The 19051-nt window shown below is 39.3% G+C and overlaps 2 protein-coding genes across 2 annotated transcripts in view; one reads left to right on the forward strand and one right to left on the reverse strand.

Annotated features, from left to right (window-relative positions):
• Positions 1-19051, reverse strand: part of vps8 (VPS8 subunit of CORVET complex) — a 77841-nt gene that overhangs the window by 42077 nt on the left and 16713 nt on the right. The window contains exons 7-19 of the mRNA XM_008281496.1: positions 14046-14170; positions 12152-12238; positions 11614-11681; positions 9359-9512; positions 9187-9246; positions 8652-8759; positions 8258-8338; positions 6153-6323; positions 5606-5680; positions 4292-4327; positions 3301-3391; positions 1092-1138; positions 900-989 (exon numbers count right to left, since the gene is read on the reverse strand). Of these exons, the coding sequence (XP_008279718.1) occupies positions 900-989; positions 1092-1138; positions 3301-3391; positions 4292-4327; positions 5606-5680; positions 6153-6323; positions 8258-8338; positions 8652-8759; positions 9187-9246; positions 9359-9512; positions 11614-11681; positions 12152-12238; positions 14046-14170 (1193 nt within the window). The remainder of the gene's footprint in view (positions 1-899; positions 990-1091; positions 1139-3300; positions 3392-4291; positions 4328-5605; positions 5681-6152; positions 6324-8257; positions 8339-8651; positions 8760-9186; positions 9247-9358; positions 9513-11613; positions 11682-12151; positions 12239-14045; positions 14171-19051) is intronic.
• Positions 16830-18192, forward strand: LOC103357097 (cytolysin RTX-S-2-like). Its single transcript, XM_008281495.1, has 2 exons — positions 16830-17371; positions 17766-18192. Exons 1-2 carry the CDS (start codon positions 17304-17306, stop codon positions 18190-18192), a joined length of 495 nt encoding a protein of 164 aa, XP_008279717.1. The 5' UTR covers positions 16830-17303.

Genomic DNA, 19051 nt, shown 5'->3' on the forward strand with positions numbered 1-19051 from the left:
CGGAGGCTGTACCCACTAGTAAAGCGAACAAGGAGGCGATTTAAATAGCCTGGGAGAAACCCTAAGATGGCTTTGTAGATGAAAATCCTCCCAGGCTGGTTTCACAAACATAACATGACTTCAGTGGACCTCAATGACCTCCCCTATGACCGTATCTAAAAAGAATGGATCATTTTTGGGATATGGTGGAATGGCAGATATGCAGCTGAGAAATGGGCAGACCATGTGACCATGCCAGCATGGAGCAGAATCTGAAAGAAATGTTTCTAACATCTTAAGGAATCCATTCCTCATTTAATATCACTGCCACTTAACCTGTTTGATTGGCAGCTAAACAGGTTACTGCTTGCATTCGAACAAGAAGAAACTTGTTAGCACGCTTGGCTGCTACTGCTAGTGTCAGCAGTGTGGGACTGCAGACTTTCAGCTAGGTGGGATGCTAACATTACCTTCTCATGTTGTGGAAAAGAACTGCTGGGTTTCAAATACTGAGTACAGGTGACCTATACATTATACAGTGGACACTGCTCAGCTGTGAATACAGCTGACGAATTTTAACCCATTTAAAAAGCATTCTGATGTCATTTGCCTACTACTCTTGTGGGAATGTTTGACTCTAGTTGTTATCACCAGGGTGAGAGAGAAGATGGGGGCTGACTCAGGTACAACACATGCATTTATTGTTAATCACTAATCAGTTGTCATAGTCATAGTAAATACAGAATTGTAAACTGATTTTATTTTTTTACGATAGCTGCTGAGATTGTTTCTTCCTCAACTCTACATAGACCTGTGCTGTATTTGTCCTAGAACCAACTGTATTAGCTCAGCAGCTAGTATTATGCTCCTGGCAGCATTTGTGCAGACTAAGGTGTGCTCTTTAATGTATGGTAATTTACCTGGAAATGTTGCTCCATGACTTGGATCTTGCCTTGTTCTGGACACTTCTTCAAAGCATACTCAGTGAACTGGAAAAGGATCTCTACCATCTGTACACACAAAGAGCACGACAAGTTCAAAAATGAGCTTGACATGACAACACCAGAGTACATCTTCCAGAGAACATAGTCTTAGCGGTACGCTGGTCTCACCTTGTCACTGACCACTCCTTTCCTTTTCAGTGGATCTCCATACAGGCCTTGAATGAACATATCACACAGTGTGTTTAATCCTTTTGTCAAACAACTAATTTGTATATTTAAAAATTTGGGGTTAATAGATGATTTGATAAGAATATAAATAATCACGGGGTTTAATGTCTTATTAATATTATTATTATTATTATTATTATTATTATTATTATTATTATTATTATTATTATTTAAAAAAAACACAATTATGATATTAGTTAGCTAGACTTGCTCAAGAGTTATTCCATCTCACATCATCAGGGAGCTTCTGCTCGACCGTCTCTGATTTGCTTAAAACTTTTTTTTTTTTTTTTTTACATAAACTATGGATATTTAAAATGGTGTTTGTGAAATTTTAGATTGATATATCAAGTACTTTCTAAGATAATCTTTTTTTAAATATTCCCCATCAACCCACTTAAAGCTACTATGCTTGGATGACAAAATCTCTGAAACAATTAAAGGCATGAGCCTGAAAGTTTCACTCTCAATCACTATGTCCAGGTATAAAAATTTCCCATCACAAAAATCCCACCATCCCATCAGATCTATGCATTTCGTCATGGTTAAATTATGCTGATGTCATCCTAATCACCTAATACAGTGATAATTCGCAAAGAAATAACACAAAACTACATGGCAAGTCTCCTCCAAATCAACATTTATGTCTACAAAGTGGGGTCTAAAAATGAAAAATATGCCAATATTAAAAAAAAATTATACATAAATTTGTTGATAATCTGGCAGGAGGTCTCTTACGATTTGAGATGGAAAAATTCAAGTGAAAATTTCAGGCTTTTATCTTTAGTAGCTCCTGAGATATAGCCATTCTAACAAAGTCTCAAATTTCAACTGGTGAAAAAATGTGTTAAAAATAGGTCGATGGGCAATTTCTTAAAATATGTTATCTCAGAAAGGATCTTCAGATAGATATTGATGAAGATATTTGTGAAATTTTAGCTCTAACTAAAATTTCACAAATATCTTTATAAATAGCAATTTTATGGGGCTGCAAAGGTGGTTAGCACTGTGACCTCACAGCTAGAAGATCCTCAGTTTGTCCCGGTTAGGACGCCTGGGATCTTTCTGTATAGGGTCTCAATGTTCTCTCCGTGCAGTGTGGGTTCTCTGGCTTCTTCCCCTAGTCCAAAAACATGCTGAGGTCAATCAGTGATTCTAAATTGTCCATAGGTGTGAATGTGAGTGTGCTTGGTTGTCTCTCTGTGTAGCCCTGTGATAAACTGGATACATGTCCAGGTGAACCTGCCTTCACCATAAGTCAGCTGCGATAGACTCCAGCCCCCCGCAACCCTTGTAAGGGTTAAGTGGTATATAGATAAAGGATGGACAGATGAATGGATGAATGAATGGATATCCATTTTATGCGACAAAAATATCTGGCTAATCAGAGATGGTCAGGCAGAAATTTTTTGAAAAATGATTCAATGATTGAAATGATGATTTGAGATGGAACGACCATATATGTGACCCATCTGCATGAAATCAGTGGTATTGCACCTTGGGCTATTATGCGGAAATAAAAGCAGCATGTTGCTACCACATGACGCAAATCACAGGACAGGATCGGCTGGCAGTGACACATTGCTCGCAGCACACAACTGATTTCTGCAGCTTCTTTCTCTGTTACCGCTCATGCATGCTGACAATATTTGACAGCCTTATGGAGCATAATATTATTACACTCCGTAATATTATATGTTACCTACATGTAGAAAACAAGTAAATGGACCAATCTAAGTAAAAAACCCAAAGCCAATATTTTATCATGTGTTAACATAATTCAGGCTGTATCTCAGGTGTAGTCCAAGGCGACTGATTTCGTGCAGATGGGTCACATATTAGTAAAATCATATTCATCAGTATTTCCTTTACTTTAAGGTACAAAAAAGCTTAAAATATAGAAGACAAATGTTATCAAGCGGCAGCCCTAAGCAGCACCTGAACACGGTGAAACAATCTTAAGCCTGTCTGGCATGTGTCTCATATTGGTTTAACTGTGTTTACATGATGCATAGTCCTGAACAAATTACCACCTTGTTTGCTGAAAGGAACCCAAATTTATCTGCACAAAGCAAGCTGGAAACATGTACTGGTGAATGTAATGAACAGACTTAGAGGCTGCTGAATGTGTGATATGTATTATACCCACCAACCACAGCCTTAGCAGTTCCTTCGTGGAAGGACCAGGCCAAAGAAAGAGCCTCAACAAAATGCTCCTGTTTTAGCCAGCAGTCAATACGCTGGAGACACAAACAGAGACAAAGATGAAATGGATCGACTGAGAAGGGGCCAGTTGCTGATACCCTAACCTAAACAACCTCCACAACAAAAGAGTTTACAAAAATGTATTTTTTAGCTGTATGGATTTTTACCAGCTACATATTTAGTATGGTCCTAGTGTATCACCATTACTGCTTAAAAGTATGTGTTTACTTATCACAAGTGTAACTATGAATATATGTGCTACACATGCTGGCATTGAGCTTTCATAAGAAAACCAAACTTTAAACTAACGGTGATGAAATGTAAACTGCAGAAAAAAGTGTTGCGTTGCCTCAAGCTTTTGTTATTTCACTAATTCACCTCTGGATAACTCACTATCTCATCACTATGTTGGAACCCAGCTGCATGTTAATTAAGTTAAACAGATTTTACTACTGAAAACAAAAATCTGTTAACGGTTTTACAGTTCTGTGCACCTTGGGTGTCTTACTGTCAGATTACAGGAAGCAAAGGCAGCCAAATTACTACTACTGATGCAGAAATGCAGTGGTAATACACATCTTCAGTCTCTGTTACAACATATTGAGTGCTCCAATGATGATGATGATGATCACAGCCCTCTCCCCACTCTGCTGTGGGGCACAGGGTCACACTCCCTAAAGTATGAATTAGGAACACATATTTGTCTCTTCCTAATATTTGTATCAGCAACACACACAGACATGTACCTCATTTTTATTTTTGGTTGAGTGTGATGCTGTGATGTTTTTTTACTTCAAGACTGTTCCTTAAACAAAGGAGCAGCCATCTTGTTAAACAAACATTATGTCACCACACATAACAGTGAATGATTCATGTAAACTATTCATTACATTGGGTGGTTTGTGTAAAACGCTTACTTAAAATATCACACATACCTCTCTCCAGTTCCTTAGAGTCATAATGTGAGCCGACTGCAACACAAAACAATATGCAGTTAAAGAATAAGACTGACTAAACTGATCGCTTTAAACCTATATTAATCTGGAAAAGACACAATATGTTCTGGGTGTTAATTTACAGGTTTAAACAGCTGATTGTTCTAGGACAGTCACAACTATTTGATACAAGTGGCAATAAAACAGTTTTTGCTAATATCAAAACCTTTCTTTGTTCATGAAACAAAATCAGACAGTCTTGTGTGTTAATGGTGTATAAACTGACCTGTGCAAGGACCCATTAATACGGCAATAAAAAAATATATTTTTTGCATTTAGTGTAATAAGCAAGTGCATTGTGTACTGTTTTGTTTTTTTTTACATAACATGTTAAATTAATTTATTTGGGATGTCATAACTTTATTACAACTGGATGTACATTGTAACAGCTATTTATCAATTAAGTTGAACAAAAGTGGTACATGTATAAATACTTGCACTGTGCTGTGTATAATCTGGACTGCTGCCAAGTGCTTAAATTAGCAGCAGGTAGCTACTTTATTTTCACCATGTCCTGCAGAGTCCTCCAGGAAGTCAAGTCTGATGCCCCGTCACATTAGTGTAGGTCACTGTGTGGAATTTCTTGTCTGTTATGAACTATTGTCAAGTCAGATTGGCTTAGATTGAACCAGATCTCTGTCTGTGACAAATGCAAGTGAGGACAACCCATATTATAACATTTCCTTTACAGAAATTCCTTATTTAATGAATTCAACAAACAAACGTTACAGTATAAACTGGATGTGTCATCTAACGTGAGATTTACTTCAATTAATGCTTATCTTCTGCTTTAAAATAATCATGACAAGGCAGCGACATTTCTGTTTGTTTAGGAACCATGCATCTCTCCCTTCTCCTCCATCAGTGCTGCTGGGATCACTCCCACAGCCTCATGCTATCCAACACTGCAGAGAAGTGCTGTGGCCCTTTGCTGCAACCTCTTTCCCTATTCTCCTCACCCACTTTCCTATCTAATAAAGGCAAAAAGGCCCCCCAAAAAACTTTTAAAAAATAAAAAAAGACATGCTGCAAAAGTGCATCCAGCTGGGAGTTGAACCATGGATTTGTTGCGAAGGGTATTTGCATTGCACCCAACAACCTCTTTTACTGTCTTTTTCTATTGAACATGTATGAGTAAGTGAATCATCATTAGAGGCTTTAATTATCAGGAGGTAGAATTTTCTTTACCAAAAAAACACGTCCACATACATGCATACTGAGACGACAAACAAATCAAATAATATAACATGGTACCTTCGTGCCCAAATAGACAATCTGTCCTGCGTAGCTCGAGACAGACTGGTAACAGGCCTTTTCCCCGACTAAAGCCTGAACAGAGGAGGTCAGTGGTTGTTAAAGTGCATTTAAAGCCTGATGTCACATTCATCTGCTGAACATCAATGTATTTTTTGGCAGAGCAAGGATTCTGTATTTTGCTTCTGCTGTTTCTTTAAACTTGACTTGAAATGTGTCAAATCTGTCAGCCTAACAACTGTAAGTATGAATACTCAAAAGCAGCGAGGAGTCTAACTAATGCCAACATGTATTAGCTAGGACGTGCAGTTTGACACATGCCCCTCCACACACCCCAACACCCCACACCCCACACACACACACACACTGCTACCAACTATTAATATTAGTTTTGAATGTCAGCCATTTAATGATGATCAATACCTTCTGACTGTTCAAATCCAGTTACGTATAACTATACAAATGTATGTTAAAACTGACCTCATCCTTGACCCCAAAAGTAAGAAGTTTGACCTCTGATTCTGTTTCTCATCAACTAATCCCTCACCAGAGCCTGGGAGACATTCCCTCCGGTGGCCAGCGATTTGAAATGTCGGCTGTTATAGACCAGTTGCACCTGCTCCAAGTCCAGAGTCTCCAGAACCTCCTGACTGGGCCGGTCCACAACCTGCAGCTTTTCGTGACTGTCCACTAGGACCAGCGTACGACTGTTAATCCACTGCAGAGAGACACAAAGACAGGAGGAGAACAAGTAGTGCATTTTGCATGACAGCAAACAAAGATACCTATATTCATACATAAGCCATGTAGAACGAAAACAGAGACAAACTCAACTAGAAGTTGGAAAAGAAAAAAAAAAGCAGATGTCTACGTAATCTAACCCTGTCCATAGTTTGTTTCACCACCATTTACGATTGTGTTTCAGCCAAAAAAAATTTGACCCATTATCTTGCCAGCTTTGACATTTGAAAAAGAGCACCCTTAACTGATGAAAGTCCACAGACAGTGTTCTTAACCCCGACTCCATCTCAGTGGCAGGTGAGCAGTTAGTCATTTAAACTAGGGGTTCAAACTCAGTACAGTGCTACACATCCATTCACACAGAGGACAGACCACATCTCCCCTTTCCTTGCAACTCAGTTTAAAAAGAGACACTTGTTTGTCAGTTATTGCCAAAGGAAATTGTCCCAATCCATTCTTTCTTTACAACCTTCTGCTGTTCCAAAGGTCATACACTGCCTGGCCAAAAAAAAAAAAGTCACACACTCTAATATTTCATTGGACTGCCTTTAGCTTTGATTTCAGCACTCATTCGCTGTGGCACCGTTTTGATAAGCTTCTGCAGTGTCACAACATTTATTTCCGTCCAGCATTGCGTTCATTTTTCGCCAAGATCTTGCATTGATGATGGGAGGGTCGGACCTCTGCGCAAAGTCTTCTCCAGCACATCCCAAGGATTCTCAATGGGGTTAAGGTCTGGACTCTGTGGTAGCCAAGTCATGTATGAAAAAGGATGTCTCATGCTCCCTGAACCACTGTTTCAGAATTTGAGCACGATGCCATTGTCAGCTTGGAATATACCTGTGCCATCAGGGAAGAAAAACTCCATTGATGAACCTGGTTATTCAGTATATTCAGGTAGTCAGCTGGCCTCATTCTTGAGCACATAATGTTGCTGAACCTGGACCTGACCAACTGCAGCGACCCCAGATCATAGCACTGCCCTCACAGGCTTGTATGGTACGCACTAGGCATGATGGGTGCATCACTTCATCCGCCTCTCTTCTTGAGCTTTCAAGTTGTTATCATCAAAGTTATAACAAATAAGGCTTGCCATATTTGAATTTATGTGTAATGACTGCAGAATACATACAATTTTCATTTTGTCTGCAATGTCTGATGACAAATCGAAACTTTTTCCATCATATTATAATTATAAGAAGAGGTCGGTGGTTAGCACCGTTGTCTCACTGCGAGAAGAGTAGAGTCTTCATGTTCTCCTTGTGCAGCGTGGGTTCTCTCCAGGTTCTCCAGCTTCTTCTCACAGTCCAAAAACATGCTGAGGTGAATCAGTGATTCTAAATTGTTCGTAGGTATGAATGTGAGTGTGCTTGGTTGTCTCTCTGTGTAGCCCTGTGATGGACCGGTTACCTGTCCAGGTGAACCTGCCTTCACCCTGAGTCAGCTGGGATAGACTCCAGCCCCCCGTGACCCCAGTAAGGATTAAGCGTTGTACAAGTGTATGTGTAATACTGGATATTGTACTCTAGCACTGAACGTTGACTGAGTGTACAACTGATATTTTGCACTGTATATAGTTTAATGACCTCACGCCACACTATATTTGAAAGAAAATTATGTCTGACTAATTTCATGTTTTGTTTTCCAATGCATTACACATTATTTCCATCATTGTATTGATACAATGCAATGCATTGTGTCATGCTGTCTTAAGTGAAGTGACAGGCTTTACTAGCAGAAAGTCTAAAAAGTGCTCAAAACAAATCTGCCAAGGAGCCTCCGAACCACTCAGTGATTATACTGCCGGACAATCCTAAGTCCCTGTTGGATAAAAGGGAATGCATGCAAAAGTCTGTGAGGTAGTGAGGAACCTTCCTGGAACTGGCCCACTCTCTAGACTTTGGTACTTACACTTAGGCTAATGATGTCACAGCTGAGATGGAGTTGTCTTTGTTTGATGACATGGATGGTCCCTGTCTCTTCCTTCTTTACCTGAAAAAACAGAAAATAAAACCCTACACGCTGGTGTTCCTATTGATCATTTGACAAAGACAAGTAAGGAGACATTTAAGAAATATTACAATAAAGTGCATAATGACTGTCTTCAATAACAGCCCACAATTTACATATACAACAACTGTTGCAAATTATTTGCAAATGATATGGAACATTCAGGTAGAAATGTTACGAAAAAAGTCAAATACTCTGACCAAATCAATCAATCAATCAATCAATCAATCAATCAATCGAAGTTGGGTCTCACGTATAATGTGTAATTGAAGTTAGGTGAGAGTTTAGCAAATACCAGGAGGAAGTGGACTGTATCTCCTTTGCAAAAAGCCAGGATCGGATTGACCATCTTCTGAACAGGAACAAACTGCCAAGCCAGCTGAGGAACACTGGATGGATCAGACTAACCAAAGAGGACACGGGACATCACATCAGAACTGAATCTCTTATTTAACCTCTTAAAACATGCAGCACTTCTGTGGCCATGCACTTGACATCACATACAGGCCACCATTCTAATCCTGCTGGGCAGAAAAATATTCCCTGTCCTGCCAGCAAGTACAGTCTTCAGGCGTAGAAAGTAAGCAAATCTTTAAAATCAGAAGTATGGTCAGGTAGTGGGGTGCTGTGTGAGCTCAGGTTATTTAGACTGCAAATACATTACAACACATTATGAGCTCTACTTAGTGTGAATTCAGAAAGTGACACTAACCAATAACCCAGAACAGAAACATAAGCTAACACAGAATGACCCCTATTGTTGTATTCATGGTTCTGGGGGAACATGCATTCATTTACATCCACATGGACAAATAGACAGAAATCCTGACCTTGCTGTAGGGAAAAGTCATCCACACTTTAAGGGAGGGCTTTAGTCCAATGACCAAAATCTGGTGGGAGGAAATCAGAAAGAAAAAAAAACACAACAAACCTTAAACACAGTCACGTGAACAAACTAAGGTTGAAAGGTTCACCGTGAATGGAGCAGTGTGTGTTCGTTACCTTAGTGAGCGAGGCCATAGCCAGCAGAGAGTAGTGTGTGATAGGATGGTCTCTGAAGTCTGGAGGAGCATGTAAAGGCTCAATACAGCAGACCTCCCCTTTAGAACCACTAAAAAGGCATCGAGAATCACATGACCGCATCCCCATCACCCTCCTGGAAACAATCAGAAACAATTATCATTTACAAAAAACAAATCAAGATGAAACAAGAACAGTGAGAACAGGGACAAGATAAGGGAAAGGAAAAACAACACGGAAAAAACTGCCCATTACAATCGCACCCAGCCCTCATGTTCCCAATACGCTGCTAGATGTAGAAGCAACATAGGTGTGACAAAGCGGAATGTAAGAAACAACGTATTTGAAGCTGTTTCATGACAAACAAAATGTGATAGATAAATTTCAGTTTCAGATGTGTTAAATACTTTATAATGCACAGTACTAGTTAAAAATGTGGACACATCTACTAATGAAAGTGCTTTTATTCATGTGACTGCAGATAACAGCAATTTGTTCTTCATGTCATAAAACATGCTATAAATCATGCTCAGCAGCTCAAGCTCTAACTGAAAATACCTAATCACAAAAAAACTGTCTTTTTCGTGTAAACACAGTTACTCTTTAACAACATGTGAAGTTGTTATTATCCACAGTGGTGTCTGTTTATAGCTCAGTAAGTAAGGTTGCTGTCTCTGGAGTGCCATTTTAGGATGCAGGCGCTTTGATTCCAGACACAGACAAAAGCGCTGTTTTAATCAGACTGAGTGACTCCTACCGGTGGGTGCTGTTTGTGCTTAATGAGTGCTCTTACAATGTTGAGTTCCTACTAACTGCCACTGTCATTCAGGTAATATGTTCTCTCTTTCAGAATTTCATGTTTGTCTCCATAAATATCAGATTTTCTTAAGAGCAGTCAAATGCTGTTTTTGGTTTATTAAATGGTTGCATTTTATGACAGTTGCAATCACTAAATAGTACTGTAGCAGGCATTGGATCTTTGAGTGCCCTCTATTAGTGCTTCAACTTCATATCAGCAAGACTTATGTGAAGGAGCCAAAACCTGATAAAACATGATTAAACACTTGAGATGTAGTTGGTAGAAGGGTGCCCTGTAATTGTAAAATTGCAGGTTCAATACCAGCTTTCTTGTGTACAAATGCACACACACAAACAACTGCAAGCTACAATAGTGCTCTGCGATCACACATGCAATTTCCCCAGGAATTGTATATTGTGGTTTATTTTTTCTCATTTTATACACTGTAATATGTTACTAAGAGATGCACACTGAGAGAGAAAAACAACAGCACACCTGTATCAATTTTATGTTGGTGGCAAACAAGACATCTGCTTTGTTACAAACTATTAGTAGCTTCTATTGGACTTGTAAATGTTCTACATTAATTCATATTATTTTCATAACTCAGATTTTTTTAGGTTGTAACTAAAAACAAGTAAGAAGAAAGCTTTAATTCCAATGTGCACATATTTTTACATTCTCTCTCTTTAACTGTAGGTTCCATATAAGATCACCTGCTGTGTATTTAAGTTGAGTTGAGTTCTTGAGAAGTTACAAAGTTATCAAGTTGCCAGGGTTCTAACTGGCAAATGTGTTCACTGAACAGCAGAATCCTGTCTGTGTGTTTGTATTGGATTGGCTGGCATAGTATAGTCGGTGACTAACATTCTGAGTTCTGTCTGGTACTAATGGTACTAAATGGTAGAATTCCACATTTGGCTGTCTGAGTTGAAAAGGCCACTCTAATGAGGACTCAGGTCAACCTGAAGGTGGCACCACAGGTTTGTAAAAACTGCTTGGGGCAGTGGAGCAAAAATGTTATGAAAATTCTACAGTGGAGTCCTAACTGCTCCAAATCAATACACAGAGTCGTCTCTTAAGTCAAAGCAAACTTTTACTTGCAGCAAAGAGCAACATGTACAGCACAGAGTCTGAACAAGTGACTAACTAAAAGCATGAAACAGTGGTTCTTATATACAGACAGTGAACAGAAAACAACAGACAACCTCCCACAAATGTGTGTGTTTAGGCATGGTGTTTTGACTACCCGCTAAGGACATCCTTATAATCACACTCACAAGGTGAAATAGAGGCAATGGACATTTACAGCATTCTCATACTTTTCACAAAGATCATTGGATCATAACATAGAATTATTCGAACAAAAACTATGACTAATTTTGTGGTAAAACCAAAACTATTTAAATTATTTTTTATTTAAAGTAGACTTATTTACCTGAAAGCCAGTTCAAAAACAGATCCTCCACTGTCATTGCACACTGCAAGAGTTGGGTCATCTGTAAACTACAGAAACAAACATGGGTGGGACAGGGACAGAAATCAAACAACAATGATCAGTGACTAAAACCATCTAACGACAATACTAATTGTGTGTAACCCAAATCAATAAACCAGTTTGATTGCAGTAATTATAGGGATTGTTTTCAATGGTTGTACATGGGGAAATGTCTTTATGGACTTATGGGTGTTAACTGCAGCAGCTACAATATAAACCCAGGGCCTTTTGGCTGGCCCCTACTTTTTTCACACTCTTTCAAAAGACTGTTTGATCCTTAAAATTTGGTTTTAGGGTAAAGGTGTGATTTAGGCTAGGACAGAGGTAAAGGGTTGGGGTTAGGCACTTATGGTAAATTGGGATTAATAAGTATTTGGGTAAGGAGCTAAAGACTTCATGAGGTCAATGACTATCTTTACAAAGACAGCAAAACCAGTGTGAGATGTGTGAGGACGCGTGCATGTGCCTGCGTGCATACCTTCACATGCAGTATAGCTGTCCCTGGAGGGTGGGCATCAGTGATAGTTCTCAGAAGCTTCCCATTGGCTAGATCCCACATTGTAATCTAATCATGCCAACAGAAACAGACAGAACTAGAAAATCTTTTCAGGATCTCAACTGCAAGAGGCAGACACGATAATCCATATTATTGTACAGTCTATATTATAGGGTCAGAATTGTGACAGGCAGAAGCCTTTACAAAAAAATTCCTCCTTCAGTTGGTAAATTACGTTTTTCCCATCTAATCTAACCTCTTCTGTTGGGGCAAGGTTGAGGAACCAGCATGTCCATTGTGCCAAGGAAGAGGAAACACCAAAGCACATCCTTAGTACCTGCCCTAAAGCACTGGGGGAGGGTTATTATAACTGGCGACACAACCAAGTGTTGAAGGCAATCGCTGAATTCAACTGCAGCACCATCACCCAGAGGACTAGTCCTCAACCATCCAGATGCGACATCACATTTGTGAGAGTGGGACAACATCCAGATCCGTGACTAAAAGCCCAGGCATCCCTCCTTGGAACAGCGAGCAACAACTCAAGTTCCCTGGAGTCACTGTGGAGTCAATCCTCCGGCCACACATTGTGCTGTTATCAGAGACATCTAAACAGGTGGTCATGCTGGAGGTTACAGTGCCCAGGGAGGAGCAAGTGGATGAGGTCAGCAAAAGGAAGAAGGAGAAGTATGCTCAGATAGACACCACCAGGTGCAGAAAGAGCCAGCAACCCAACTTGAATCTTCTGAAGACATACCCCACGGGAGCCCAAGACAGGGGGAGAATTAACACTCCAGAGCACAGACCAAAAGGCAACAACCAATGCATTTAGACAAACAACAAGTGCATTATGTGTCTGCAGCAAGAGCTGGAAAAACTTGCAAAGCCTGAAGATCCACCATTTCAAGATGAAATGTGTGGTCAGCGAGCAACTGAAGCAATGCACAGGGAGCAACCCTGGTGAGAAGCAGGAGGAAGCCTGCCAGGAGTTACCCCACAGTGTCTGGAGCTCCAAGTTCCAGAAGTTCAACCACCACCCACAACACAGCAACATTCACACGGTTAAATGGCCTCCATCCAGGAATGGGAATGAGTCGTGCAACTTTGAAGTGGAGAAGGATAACAACCTGGAAGCAACAATGAAAGGGCCGGCCAGTGTCATACACAGCCTTTGGACAAGCCACTTAACCTTTTCAAATATTAAAAAAAAAAAGAAAAAAGAAAAAAGAAAGAAAAGAAAAAAATGCACAAAAGAGCCATATTAACAGAACTAACTTTTCTCTGTTCCATTGATTCTGACTCAGATGTTACTATTAAAACTACATGTCTAGAGATGGATTATGCTACATCCATAACAAATGTATACACTTCTGCTGCCCTCACTACGCGTTTGCGTACATAGCTATGCAGCGGCCTAAACACTCTCCCATGAAGAACCCCAAACAGGAGCTGACTTCAGGTGTTTTTAATGGAAGCCGTGTAAAAAGATTATGCTTCTGCAGAGCACCGTGAAACAGATGCATCCAGGTTGCAGGGCAGCTTCAACATTCAAAACTGATAACTTCATTGAACACCTGAGCTATACACGAACAAGGCCAGTAGGTGGCACTTTACTCACTTAACCACATACTGAGTCACACTCTAGGAGAAGCAGAACAACACTATTAGCTTGCATGTTGAATATCTTGCCTTCAAAAACCATGTGAACACTAGCCAAAAAGCAACATGCGACACCTTGATATCTAACAGAAAGTCAGACTTTTCCCTAGGTGGACTACCACTTTGATAAGCTCCACCCTTCTGAACATTTAAAAACGTTTTTAAAGTTCTCTACACACAGTCAACAAACCTGTGATTGTACAAATGTAGTATTTACCTGTCCTTTGGCAAACCCACAGAGAAGTCGTGAGCAATCATAGTTGATGCTAAGGGCAGACACAGCTCCAAACTCTGCTCCAGTAGTCTTGGTGCCCAGACACAGCCGCAGAGCCTGGTTGGTATCTGGAGAAGAGGAGAAAGAGGACATTTACCCTGCTGAAGTCAGAGTACAGCTTAACAAAGGTGTGAAAGGTAAAATAAATTGAAAAAAGACAAACTTAAAGTATTCCCACTCTTCAAGTTTAACAGTAGACAAACAGAATCAAACAGCACATCCATATGGGCGCACATTGTCAACAAATGAATAGCTGGAAAAGCAAAACTAATAATTGCAAATAACCAAGAGAGACCACAAAGCATGCATCAAAATAGTTCAGGCAAACCAAAGTGCACATGAATGACAATGTCTCAGAGTCAGTCAGATAGAACACAAAATGAACAACATTAAGTATGATCTGACAAGGATGGTCATACCTTTGCCTGGCCAGACATCATCGTCAGCAATATAAAGAGACATTGGTCAACCTTGCTGAAATTTGAATTGCTTCCTGTGAAGTATTACTCACAATTCATACCTGTGTGTCACTTTCTTTGTTTAGGTTGTGTTATGTAAGTTTAGTCCACAGAAAAGGTAGTTTTGAAAGTGGATGTCAGACAACAATTTCCACCATTTGAATATCCCTGCCACTTGCTACCCTGCTTCTTGTATTTATTGATTTATTTATTTTTTTGTCTGATTGTGAAGGAGAAACGAACAGTTCTCGCAATTCTTTTGGCAGATGTTGTAAAAAAGTAAACAGTAAATTAGAGAGTGATGCTAGGAAACCATTCTTATAAGACAAATTGGAAAAAAGACAAACAAAAGAAGACAAAAAAAGAAACCTGCAACTTAGGAAATCTAACTTCCTTAGGAAAAACTAAATGACTGGCAGTTTTTCTGCAATCTTTTGAAGACTCAGAGACCAGAAATTAGCAGTTAAGTGGTTGGTGACTTTGCTCATTAATCTGGTGAGTTAGTTTCCATTTCTGTGACAACTGCTTGCTGTGTGGTCATCCTTAGCCTTATTGTGTTTAGCCATGCTGACAAAGGGGCAGTACACACCATGGATCAGTGACAAAAACTGAGCTACAATGGGTTCACTCAACAGCAGGATCATGTCTGTGTGTTTTTATTGGACTGGTTATTTTATAGTGTTGCCCTGTGAACACAGCAGACCAATAAGTCCTGGCCCTCCAGACATCCCACCTTGTACAAATACTGAAAAATATTTTTTTAAAGGTCAAACAAAGCAAAGACTTTAACAAAAGCATACAGGATGTAATCAGTCTGATTCAATCCTGTCACAGTGATAAGGTGGCGGCAAATGTCAGGGAACAGAGAGGTGTGACAGGCTGGTATTGGTCATCAGATAAAGAGGGAGTCAACTGAAACCTAAAGGTCCTGATTAACTAAGTCAATAAAACCTAGAATGTGGGCAGTTGGTGTGCAACAAGTGTGACTTCAATCTGAAGCAAAGTTCTGTCACATCAAAAACTAGTTTTGGCATTTTTTTACTCTGCAGATCTTACAAAGGTAAGTACCCTATATTCACAAACTATGACAGACAGTAAACTGATGATTCAAACTCACCTTGACTAATGTTATCTGACGTTACCAAGGCTGTTCTATGTTTTACGACACTTCTTTCTACATAGGTATACAGTTTGTTTCATTACTAGTTGCAGGCACTTTTTTTCTACAGCACATCTAATCAAGGCCAAGTTCTGCGTATTTATCTCTTTAAAAGAGAATCCTTGGAAGGGTTAGGGGTAGGGTTTTACTTCATTAGTTGATTTAATATACACTGGAAGTTTCTAATCTTCAAGGAGAGTCAGATGTCAGCACAGGATCAGAGAGCTGAGTGATCACGCAACGTGTGATTTTGATATTGTTTGGATTTGCTAACACTCTCCTCTCTGTTACTGTAACACTGCAAATTTCCCACTGTAAGACTATTAAAGTCTTATCTAATAATAATCTGGTGTTAATAAACTGAATATCTCCCACATTTTATGCAGCAAAAAGGCACCATTTGGAAATGTACTTGTACTATGTATACAGAAAGTCAGTCTTTGCTCCCAAACTGCTAGCACGAGCAGGAGTAGTCAAGCTCCCTGACAAAGCCCTTGTGGTAATGTTTTCTGAAACTCCGCTGTCTACCTTCTCAGAACTTACTAAGTATATGACATTGAAATTGGGATTAATTTGGCACTTGCGCCATCATCTACACCTAATAATAATGACAAAGTGAACAAACATAGTTCTTGGAGTTTTGTCCGAAGAGTTCAGTTAACTATCACAAGATTGGAGAATCTGTAATTTACATATTTCTGTTCTTTACTTTATGAAAATATGCTTCATACTATGGGTTACTGACTGTAGATTTATGAGGAAAGAGTATGTTTAAGCTCAGAGGAAAGGAGAAATGTGATAACCGTTATGATGTATGTATGCATAGATTTACAGCAGCCAGTTTACAACAGTGCATGTAAACACTTTCTCCTGTAACCCACATTTACTGGTTGCTGAAGCCATCCTGCTTACTTTAGTACAGGTAAAAGATATGTGTTGACACTTGTTGAGGGAGACTTGGTAAAACTGGACTTTGTCATTCCAACAGTGGTTCTAGATTGCACTATTCCATCGATGGAAAACTTGGAGCTTTGATGACTAAAGGAAATGAAAGTAGCCTTTAGAAGATGGGTAAATAGCCATAAAGACATGCTGTGACTGGCTGTGGCATTTAAACCATGACTAATTTCATTTCCTGTAACACTTTGAGATTGTTTTTACAATGTAAAGTGTTTTTCAAATAAAATCTATTGTTATGAATTGGTAACCGGGTGCCTGTTGTTGTCCTGATATATCAATAGGACACTGAAAATAAAGGTACTTCCAACTGCCACCCAAAGCATTGTTTTTTTTTTCAAGGTCTTTTACAGAAACTAGTGGCTTGCTCTCATATGAGCACAACTTGAAACAGCATTTTTTTAGTTTATTCTTTTAATCCGAAGCACCAAACCTTAAAGTTAAGATTTCCGCAACTGCCACGACATCACATTGAATCATTATTCCAACTATTACGTCAATCAACAAAACAGAACTCCCTAAATCTGAGTTTCTCTACTTTAAAAATGCTGAAATAACTGAAATGATGCCATCTTGCCTCTAGTTCACAACCAGCCTTCTTCTGCCACCACTGCATACATCCTCATCATGCCTCATCGCAACTGCACTGTAGAGATCAACAACAACTCCGGCTGCTACACTCTGGTCAATCCAAGGTTTTTATTTTGCTTTTATACCTACCTTCCTCTGGAGAGTGACAGTACATGTTTCAACCTGACTTTTCAGTTCCCTCAGCTGTGGCAAGATTGTGTAACAGAAATCATAGACGCTTGCCTCTGCACTCACTGCATAGAGCAAATGAGCAAATACTGTAAAAACCAAAAGCATTAAAAGTGGTATAGTGTGGTTTTGCAAATTTGTTTGACCTTGTAGTGTGTTCTACAAATTGTATTTACTCATGCCAATACAATCAGACAGAACATTTTGTATTGCAATGCAGCTGAAACAAAATGTTTTTGTGGTTTGTGAGTTTATTGACAAAATACATTTTTCTAAGTGTTGTACTGTAATTTTGTTCACCGCTCTGACATGTTTTGCCTCCATGTTCAGAGTGTTCACTGAGAGTGGCTGCTGTGAAGTTCCTTTGCCACCGATGGTGGGCCCCTGCTCTGCTGCCAATGCACTGTTCAACAAGATCACTGGCGCTGCGACTGGAGCTGTCGGCGTCTTCACCTATGACCTTTTCAATGCTAACTTTAATGACTATAGCCACATCATGGCTGTCATGTACTCTGTGCCCTATGACCGAAACCTCTACTCCAATTGGTTTGCTGTGGGAATCTTTGAAAGAGGAAACAACTGTGACTATGATCTTTATGATATCATGTATAATGGAAGTGAAAATAATTTTGTAAGAGCAAAGGCTGATGGCTCCTGCATTTCTTATGGTGGTGACTATGTGACTGTCAGTGCCTCTATGTCAGACTCTGGTGAAGCAGTCCTGAGGGTGGACATCAGTGATGCTGGCATGTATTAAGTTAACAGAAGGTAGTTCATACTGTTATGTATGCCACATGAGATGATCACTGTCATCTTAATAAAATTTGTGTAATGCCAATCAAGTAGCAAAGCTGGTTTTGAGCTGAAATGATGCATACAGTAAGTATGGAAATTCAAATATATAAATATTCCCAGTTATCCAGGGGTAATTTTAGAAATATGATGCCTAATTAAAACTACAAGTTAAAAACTTCATTTTATGTGTCCATTAAAATCACGTTCTCTTCGCATTTGTTGATAAAAAAATGTAATGTCTCATTTTCTGAGTGACTGCATATTTAATTTAGCTGAATAATTTGCTTGCATTAGATTGATTACATATGAAATGACAAAGTGTCCACTGTTAACAAATAAAAAAATAATCAAATACATAAAAAATGTATGTTTGTCTTTGTCTTGTCTCTCAGGAATGTCTTCAGTTTCAAACTGGAGGAGACGTAGCTGTGATATTAACTATGTAATCTGCAACTAAAGAAGTTGGCCATTTAGTCTGTCTGTACCTGTGCAGACAAGAAATGTAGTATTTCAGTCAAAAATGTTCAAAACCGAATCCTATTCTGAGGAAGAAGAATAGAGAAAGCCCCTCCACACGAGCTGAGATGACTGGTTCCTTGTTGTGTTCTGAATCAGGTTCAAGGCATAAATGCTCAGACATGGTGGTGATTGCTTATTTTGTTAATAAGTTTACAAAGTTGATATTCATCAGAAGGTCTTTTAAGGAAATTTTAGCAAGATACTTGGGGGGGACCACCTAAAATACATTTTGTGTCAACCAACTAGACTTTGAGCCTGATTTAAAGCTGCGATAAGAAAACAACTATTCCTTTGTTGCAACA

The sequence above is a fragment of the Stegastes partitus genome, unplaced genomic scaffold, assembly GCF_000690725.1.
Source record: "Stegastes partitus isolate 25-593 unplaced genomic scaffold, Stegastes_partitus-1.0.2 Scaffold235, whole genome shotgun sequence".
Lineage (NCBI taxonomy): Eukaryota > Metazoa > Chordata > Actinopteri > Pomacentridae > Stegastes > Stegastes partitus.

Coding starts and splice junctions, on each gene's coding strand:
- LOC103357097 (XM_008281495.1), top strand. CDS start 17,304: ATGCCTCATCGCAACTGCACTGTAGAGATCAACAACAACTCCGGCTGC. Junction 17,372..17,765: donor TACACTCTGGTCAATCCAAG/GTTTTTATTTTG, acceptor CTCCATGTTCAG/AGTGTTCACTGAGAGTGGCT.